Genomic DNA, 9,009 nt, shown 5'->3' on the forward strand with positions numbered 1-9,009 from the left:
AACCTAATTTTTCATGAAAATATTCTCATGGCATCAAATTTTTTTCCACATCGTTTTCAGTGGTTGTGTAGGATTCCATTGTGCTGTTGTACCACATTTTCTTTATTTAATCCCCTTTTGATGGACATTTGGGTTGTTTCCAATTTTTCATCATTTAAAATAATGTTGTGGTCTATGGCCATGCTATCCTGAACAAGCCCGATCCTGTCTGATCTCAGAAGCTAAGCAGGGTCGGACCTGGTTAGTACTTGGGTGGGAGACCACACATAGGAAGACCAGGTGCTGTAGGCTTAAAAAATAAGGGATTGTAAACTGACAAGGTCCTTGCAATCTGTGAGGTCAACCAAGGGTTGCCTCATCTTAATAAAAAAAAAATAATAATAATAATAATAATAATGTTGCAGTGCAAATTCTTGTAGCTAAATCATTGCATACATCAATTATTATTTTCTTAGGATAAATCCTTAGAAGTGGAACTGTTTTGTCAAAGGGTGCACACATTTTTAAGGCTTTTGATGGTATTTTCTGACCCCGTAAGGGCACACCACTATGGGACCCACTTGTCAAAGTCTGAATCTTCAGGTAAGGTTCAGTCCAAGAGAAGGTTGATTGATGGGGAGTAGTGAGATACAGGTTGCTGGGGACAGGTGAAGAAATACAGAGGAGAAAAGCTACCAGGCTCTGAAGAATGTCGGATACTGGGGAGACACTCTGAGGGACTTTCCTGGAAAGTAGAGGAATACTCTTGTCCCCTCCCCACTCCCTCCTCACCACCAGCCACAAGTGCTCCAGACAGCAGCCTCAGCAACTCCTTCCCTGCTGCCCCCATGTTTGTCTTGATGCTCTTCCAAGCAAGCCGAATGCCCCCTCCGGAAGATCCAGCCAGCTGCAGCCAGCCCTGAGCCCCATCCACCCCACAGCCCTGAGTGGGTCAGCCTTGCTTCCCAAGGCAGATCCTGGCACCCCCACCAGGGGTCTAGCCTCTCTGTACCCACACCCAACATTGGAGGAAGACCAGCTCTGAGAGGCTCAGGGTGGTGGGGGCTGGATTGGGGGTGTGGATCTTGAGATGACTCACATGCCACCGGAGGGGAGAAAGGGACTGGGAGATGAATGGATTGCAAACTGAAGGGAGGGGCTGAGGAGAACGAGCTTTGGTGCCTTGATTCGCCTGTGTCAGTTTCTTCAACATCTGCAGTGCGTGGGGATGAGGGATCCCACTGGGGGGTTGGAGGGGAGGGCTGGGCGCTGGCTGACGTTTGCTTCCTGCCTGCTAGGTCGGCCCCAGCAGTTCATGAATGACTCACTTTATTGTCAGGCTGATTCACTGCTCGCCTGGGGACCTGGGTTGGGGGAGGCGGCAGCAGCCCCCTCTTTTACGTCTCACACCTCACACGCGGGTGCACACATGTGGATACACACACGTGCACACGCACAGGCGTGGCTCCAGCAGGTCCATTATCCTGCTATGAGGGAGGGGTATGCACACCACTGGTCTGTGGAGAACAAGGTTGAGGTTTCTGTGAATAGTCTACCTGTGGCTATTTACATTCAAATTAATTAACATTAAGTCCCTCAGTCTTGGCCACATTACATTCAAGTGCTCAATAGCCACATGTAGCCACTGGTTGTCCTATTAAACAGTACAAATAGAAAATATTTCCATCAACACAGAAAGTTCTATCTCACAGAGCTGGTCTACACAGCCTTCACACGCACAAAGCCACACAAACAGACCAGCTCTTTCCCCGGCATACACTCCCACCCCTACCTCCATATGCAGTACAAAACACACATTTCACTCTGCACACATTCCACACTCACTCAACATATAATACCCACCCGCCAGCACAACCATGCGAGACTCTCAGTATGTGTACACACTTCCAGTATATGCCACTGTCCATACCAAGGTGAAGGTCAATAGAAACACATAAACACACACATTAGTATACCAATTTGCATACAACTGTTCATATGATAAAAACACAAATTAGGGCAAAATGCATTTGCACATATGCTGAAATAGATACAAACTGAAACCATGTGGTTCCCATAAGAAATCTGAGCACGTGTTTGCGAATTCAAGTTGGGGGGAGGAACCCACATTGTGAAACCCCTGCCAATGTGCCATGGCATTGGCCATTTCAATGCATTAATGTATTTAATCTCAAAGCAGCCCTGTGAGGAAGATGTATTATTCCATTTTCAGAGATGAGATGATTATGGTTCACAGAGGTAAAGTAACTTACTCAAGGTCACACAGCCAGTTAGCAGCAGGGTCAAATATGAACCAAGATTTGTCTAGCCAATGCAGCATGCTGTCTCCGAACACACACACACACACACACACGCACACACACACACACACACACCCCCCAAGTATGATCTCCTTTGTACCTAAGAAGATGAAGCTCTTCATCCAGCAACTGTAGGTATTCATGGAATTGAGCACATAGTCATCCAGTCTCATTTGCACTCCCTCCTGATAAATGGTATTAAATTATTTAACAAACCTTGCTGAGTGTCCTCCATGTGCCAGGTCATGTGCCAAGTGTGGTTCACAAAAGTGAAAAGCCGCAGTTGGTGACCTGAAGGAGTTCAAAGTCCAGCAAGGACATATGAGGAGAAACCTGAAGACATTACGGGGCATACAAGAGACCCAAGCTATAGTGGAGGTAGGCTGCAAATGCAGTGAATCAAGGATAAGGAAAACTGGGTCCACCTGAGACAGTATAGGAAGTCTTAGAGGAGGCAGCCTATGACCTTGGGCATGAAGAATGAGTGCGGTGGAGAGGGATTAGTATTGACTAGGAAGTTGGTTGAGGATGAGATGGCAGGGGAAGCAGATACCAGAGCATCGCAGGCCCTAGGGACTTTATATGTCATCCTCTGCTGATCAGAAGTGATTGAAGAATGATTACAGTGGAAAGATAGTATCTAATTTGCATGTCAGAAAGAATGGACAGAAGGGAGGAGAGCCTGGACTAGGGAGACCATGTAGAAGGCTACTATAATAGTCCGGGCAGGAGACGGTAAGGCCTGATGAAGAATGTAAGGCATCTGGACAAAATGAGAGATGGAGGGTATTGGGGGCGGGGGAGTAGGGTATATTTTGGTCCTAAGAAAAAGCAAGGCAACAGACTTCTGACTCATGAAAATGTGATGAAAGCCATGGATTCTATCTCAGAACAAGGCATATGTGCATAGGCACACAATGTTTTACATACAGTTATAGGGGACTTATATTTCCTGAAGCCCCAGATTAAGAACCCAGGTCCTTGGAATTAAAAGAGGCAGAACAACATAGTGGTTAAGCCTGTGGATGCTAGAGTCCGACTGCCTGGTTCATCATCTCAGCTCCAGCACCTATTAGCTACATGAGCTTGGCAAGATATTGATCCTTTCCTCCTCCACAAAGCAAGAGTCATCCTAGCATCTATATTAAGGCTTGTTACAATGATCAAGTGAGTTGATACATGTAAAGTGCCCAAAACTTTGCCTGGAACACAGAAAGCACTCAGGAAGTACTGGCTGTTATTATTCTAGGTTAAATCACAGTGCTATTGAGACTTATCATTATACTTATTCCACTTTGTACTTCACTTCACAGCTGGGGATCTGGTCCTGTCCAAGTCCCAGCACTCCCTTTGCCTGAACCCATCCCTTCCTTTTTCACCCAAATCTCCATATCCTCAAGCCTCATTATTAGAGTTAAGCCCACTAACCTCTCTTCTAAGAGGAGGGAGAGTACCTGGGCCCCATCACCATGGCGACCTGGTTCTTGTCTTTACCTTAAGATGACAGCGTTAGGAAGGAAAAGACATTTGATTTTGGGAAAAATGTAGGTGCTTCTCAATTCCAAAATCACAGACAACCTCCGTACTGCATCCTGCTAGCCCTTTCTAAAATGTCCCAAGTCTACATTTTCCATTTGCTCCAGCCACTGCCCCCACCCCCATCCAGGTTCTAACAGGCAGTAGGAGCAGCGGATGCCAAGTTCATTTAACTTAGAAAGGTGATGGGAGAGAAAGTATAGATCCACCAATGAATGACTGTGAGCCCTTGAGGGAGTCCGTTCCCCATCAGGGCCTCGGTTTCCTAATCTGTAAGTGCCTTCCGCCTCACTCTTCATGGGATTTTTGTGAAAACAAAATGAGATATTGGCTAAAATTGGAAGCTGCAGACCACAGTGTAGATGGGAGTTGTTATTATTCCTCTTGGCCTTTTGGGCTCTGTGATCTCCTGTCAGCCAGAGCCCTATTACTGGGTCCCCAGGACTATCCACAGCAGGGCAGGATGAACTGCTGCTGGGACTCCTGTGAGGAGAGGAGGCCCGTAAATGGGAGGTTGGGATTTCTCCCCCCAGCTCAGAAGCACGGAGGCATTGAGGGAATTCCTAACTTGGATAAAAGTTCAGAATCCAGGTTCCCTTTCCCATTGCCATCTAGCCTCTGACATACAACAGGTAAACTAGTCCACATAAAGCTATGATGGAAGCCATAGGGTGCCCAAAGGTAAAGCCAGGCCAGGCCACTCTGGAGAAAGATCCAGAGCTGGCTCAGACCAGATGGTTAAGAACTCGAGTCCGGGACCTTCCTCCTGCCTTTTGAGTTCTCAAAACTATGCAGCCCTAACTGTCATTCTGACTAGCCCTGTAGTGACAAGCAAGAAAAGAAACTGAGGTAGGAGTGAGGGTCATTAACCATAGCAGGCTTTAGTGACAAAAGGAGGCATTCCCAGGTCACTAGGCCCGTGCCCATTTCTCTACACAATTCTCCCGGGCTCTATCTTTTGATCTGTGTCTCCCTGACTTGTTTGTGAACTTGAGGGCACAAGGAGTCATTCATTTCTCTGTCCCCAGTACCAAGTATAATAACTGATACAAGGTAGCTGTTGTGTCATTCAATAAATCTATTGTGCATTGTGCTAAGTGCTGGAGATACAAAGTTCAGCAAGCCAGACAGGTCCCTGCCCTCAGGGAACTCATATTCTAGGGAGAAAGATAAACAATAAAGATGTAAATCATGACAATTATAAATTATGGAAAATGCTGAGAAGGAAATAGTATCGTGGTGGGGGGACGACTACTACTTGATAGAATAGGTGACAGGGAGGATCTGAGATCTAAGCTGAAACAGGAAGGATGAAAAGAGCCAGACCGTGAACATCTTTGCTTAATAAACACATATTCCAAGAATAGATGGATAGATTGATGGATGGATGGATAGATGAACAGACAGACAAATCAACAGAGTGGGCTCTGGTGTGAATGAGAGTCACACTCAAATACCCAATCTTTAGTGTGCTTAATGCAAGAGAGGAGAGTGGGCAGGACTGGGCTCAATGGGCCCATGATCTTCAACCTTGCTCTTACCTGGATGCGTGTTGAACCACCCAATCGACCCTAGGGGCCGCTGGGGGGCGACCGAGAGCCCATCCGTTTCCCTTTAAGGCCGGGGTGGAAGACTGGCTAATGAAAATACCTTTGTGTCGGAGGGAGAGAAATAGGCCCGCCCCTTTAAGAGGGCGGAGACGCAGGAGTGGCGGCGGCTTCGAACGCGACCTAGGGCGCCGGCCCTCAGCTTCCCCGTGACCCTCACTAAGCCACCGCCTGGGTTGCGGACACCTCTCTGACCTCGCCCCAGAGACACCGTCGCCCGTACTCCGACCTTCCCCCGGGCCAAGTGCGAGGCCTCGGCGACCTCTTGAGTTAGGGCCTGCCCGGCTAACCCTTTGGCCGAAGCCCACCAGACATCGCCATGGTAATACCGCGCCCAGGGCCGCCTGGCCTCCCAGTCCTGGGGCCGGGGAACTGCCTTCCGGGTTCCAGCCCGTCGCTCGTGCGAGCTGTAGGGCCGAGTTAGGGTTTAAATGAGAGCTTGGTGAGGTAGGAGACCTAGCCTCAAGTCTGGGCTGGCATGGACGCGCCGGGAGACCGTGGGAGGGCTCTCTTCACCTACCTCCCTCTGGGACTCAGCTTCCTTCCTGTTGCCTTCCCTCTCTTCTTGGCAAACTTGTTCATCTTTCCCGGTGCGCTCAAACGTCACGCCCCTGAGCTCTTCCCTTCCCCCCAACCTGTCCACTCTGATCCTTGGACGCTTGAGAGTAGGTATTCCTAATTGTAGTACTTACTGCTCTGGCATCTGGGGTTAGGCACAGCCCTTGGCTTTAACACACATCCAAAAGCTGGCCACAGCAGCCCTGCTGCCTAGAAAGAAGGAATTGTGGATTGGGGCATCCTACCCTCCTGGGACCCTGGCTTTTAGGCATGGGATTAGGTAGGAGGAAACTACTGTCTTGGCTTTAGAAACAAGGCCACTGTGCTGGACACGCTTGGATTTATGATCGTATCTTATGTTTGACAAAGGTTTCTCAGGCCAAACCTTTGGGATATTGCAAAATCCTTAGGCCTATGTGCAGAGTGCTGAATCTGAAGAATGACCCATGTTCCCTTTGGCAGCCTTCCCTTTGCTTCCTCCCCCCTCTTCCAAGATTAATGTAGTTGGACCTGAGTGGATTATTTTACAAGAAAGAATTCAATCATCTAAGTCTTTAAGTAAATACCATCTCTTTTCTCATCCTTTATTCCTCCCCCAACACTAGCAAAAAACAAACCAAAAACAGTACACCTGATGGTCTTGTTAGAATTGGGAAGAAGCAGAATGAGGACAGAATGTACTTGCAAATGGTATTTCTCCAACCTCAATTGCTTTGTTTTCCTTTCAGGCGTGCAGTTTGCAGAAGCTATTTGCTGTGGAAGAGGAGTTTGAAGATGAGGTAAGGAAGTGTTGGTGATCAGAGGAGGTCTTAAGATGTAAACACCCAGGCCCGGAACATTTTGGAGCAGTCTGCCCCGGTCTCCTTCTACTTAATATGTACATCTTTTTTGTCTGTGAGAGGCTGAGAAATGATGAGAAATGCAAACAACCTACTTAACTGTCTTAGAAACAAATAAAAAATCAGAGAGACAAGCTGCCTGATTGTTATACCTTTAAATTATAAGGGCCCTTGTCTGGAAGCTGTGTAGTGTGGATGATTTGATTCTCCTTCTTGATGACATACTTGAGGTGGGAAGAAAGTTTATGGAGAGCCAGGGACAGCATAGTTATTGGATGGCAGGAGGCATGTGGTCACCAGCTGGCTCTGTGAGCCTGGGCAAATTACTTTATTCTCTGGCCTTCTGCAGTATGAGGTGCATTCTTCTGCCTCCAATGCTCTCCCTTTCCTTCTCTCTCCTTAGAAGATGAGGGATTAGACTAGTTTTGAAGCTGGCACATTAGAATCACCCCTGTCAAGGCCCTACCTCACACCAATTAGAAATTCGGGAGGTGAGCTCAGGCAGGAGTATTTCTAACCTCTAGGGGCAGCTGGAGACCACTGAACTAGCGAGCTCCATAGCTCTCTTCCCACCAGATATAGTTTTACCTGAGAAGTCCCAAATTGCGACCTTAGATCCTTTTCAGGAAGAGGTAGGATTTACATGAGTAAAGCCCAAAAAGATAAATTAACATGCTTAGGAATACAACACCAATATACAGGATGATATTTTGGCCCCCAGACTCTAGTCTAACATACATGGAAACTACTAAGATATATTTATAGAATACAATTGCTCTATTTTGTCATTGATAAGCTATTCAAACCTACTTTTTCTCTCCCAGCACTTGGCTTTAAAAATCACATGTAGAATTTGCCCAGATACCTAATTTGTGCCGAGTATGGTGGTGCATGCTGCATTATGGACCCTTTGGCAGCCCCAGCTCCATATTCCCCTTCCACTGAGGATTTTGGAACTTGAGCTTTGAAGGGGAAAAATGACTTTCAGATCTCTTAAAAATCAGTCTCTGGCTTGTCTCATTCATTGAGGCCCTAAGACATAGTAACAAGTGCACATGTGGGTTCTAGTCCTAATTCTGTGAAGTTACTTAAGCTTTCTAAGTCTCGGTTTGTGCATCCATAAAACAGGAATAATAACACTACCTATTCATAGGGGTATCGTGAGAATTCATTGAGAGAATTCTGATAAGATGTTTGCATGGTACCTGGCACCCAGTGAAGTTTCAAATATTAGATGTTTTTGTTATCACTTGGGGACTTGATTGTTGTTTTTACAAATAATTCAAAACTGCCAGCTTTGTCAAGGAGATGTGTCCTTGTCTTTGTCTTTCAGCTTGGGAGATGTGTGACTACAGGCTGAAAAGACTGTTAAAGTGACCCTCTTGGGACTTACTAGGTGATGGTAGGACTGCTAGATTGGTAATGAAATTAAGAGTGAAGGAATGTGACAGCTTAAGGGTCCGTTCCATGACCAGTCCCTTTGCCCCTTCCCAGGGCAAATGACATCATGTCTAAGAGTGAACTTTTCCTGAGAAAAGGGATCCATCAACCCGCAGGGTCATCAGGATTTTGCTACAGTAGTTCTGATGTTGATGTTGTTGTTGTTGTTACTATTATTATTATTATTATTATTACTATTACTATTATTATTGCTAGATCTTAAGGTAGTCATGCTGGAGTATGCTACTCTCCTGATAATGCACAAAGCAGGAAAAAAGCCTTTCTCTAACCCAGAGAATCCAGTGTGGCAGCAGGGGGTAGAAGTGGAGGGGACCTTCCTGTCATTTAAATCAGCAGTTCTGCCTCAAAATCACCCTTGGAATAGGTCTGTTGCTCTTGAAGGTGTCAATCTCACTTTGCTTCCCAAGTGGAATCCATACTTAATTTAACTTGCCTGAAAAGCTATATTTAACTTCTGCCAATTAGGCCTCTCTGGCTTACCAAAGGCTGTGTGTGTGGTGGGGGTGAGGAGTGGGCTGAGGACAAGCAGCATGACTAGCTGGACAGATCCCTATTGCACAGGCTGGATACCGGAAAGCTAGTTTTCTTATGACCTTGGTGATTTGTTTGACTCCTTGGTGCCCTGGTACATTTGCTGCTCCTCCAACTGCCACGCTGCCTACCCCCCGCCGCCTCCCCCCGCCTCCCCCCACACACTCGAGATTGAAG

At 46.8% G+C, this 9,009-nt stretch overlaps 1 protein-coding gene, 1 long non-coding RNA gene and 1 pseudogene across 3 annotated transcripts in view; 2 read left to right on the forward strand and 1 right to left on the reverse strand.

Annotated features, from left to right (window-relative positions):
• The first annotated feature begins 170 nt into the window (after window positions 1-170).
• Window positions 171-291, forward strand: LOC120589302 (uncharacterized; annotated as a pseudogene).
• Window positions 292-767: 476 nt separating this feature from the next.
• On the reverse strand, window positions 768-2,555 carry LOC120589209 (uncharacterized). Its single transcript, XR_005649423.1, has 3 exons — window positions 2,517-2,555; window positions 1,843-1,899; window positions 768-1,496 (listed from the first exon to the last, which is right to left on the reverse strand). It is a non-coding gene; the product is annotated as an uncharacterized LOC120589209 (long non-coding RNA).
• A 2,967-nt stretch (window positions 2,556-5,522) lies between these two features.
• Window positions 5,523-9,009, forward strand: part of HROB (homologous recombination factor with OB-fold) — a 12,993-nt gene continuing 9,506 nt past the window's right edge. Inside the window, exons 1-2 of one of the 2 annotated variants that reach the window (XM_039846657.1) lie at window positions 5,523-5,765; window positions 6,730-6,780. In XM_039846657.1, the coding sequence (XP_039702591.1) occupies window positions 5,763-5,765; window positions 6,730-6,780 (54 nt within the window). In that variant the 5' untranslated portion in view covers window positions 5,523-5,762. The remainder of the gene's footprint in view (window positions 5,766-6,729; window positions 6,781-9,009) is intronic. The other variant, XM_039846656.1, reaches the window with a different exon arrangement.

Source organism: Pteropus medius, unplaced genomic scaffold (assembly GCF_902729225.1).
Source record: "Pteropus medius unplaced genomic scaffold, Ma_sr-lr_union100, whole genome shotgun sequence".
Taxonomy (NCBI): domain Eukaryota; kingdom Metazoa; phylum Chordata; class Mammalia; order Chiroptera; family Pteropodidae; genus Pteropus; species Pteropus medius.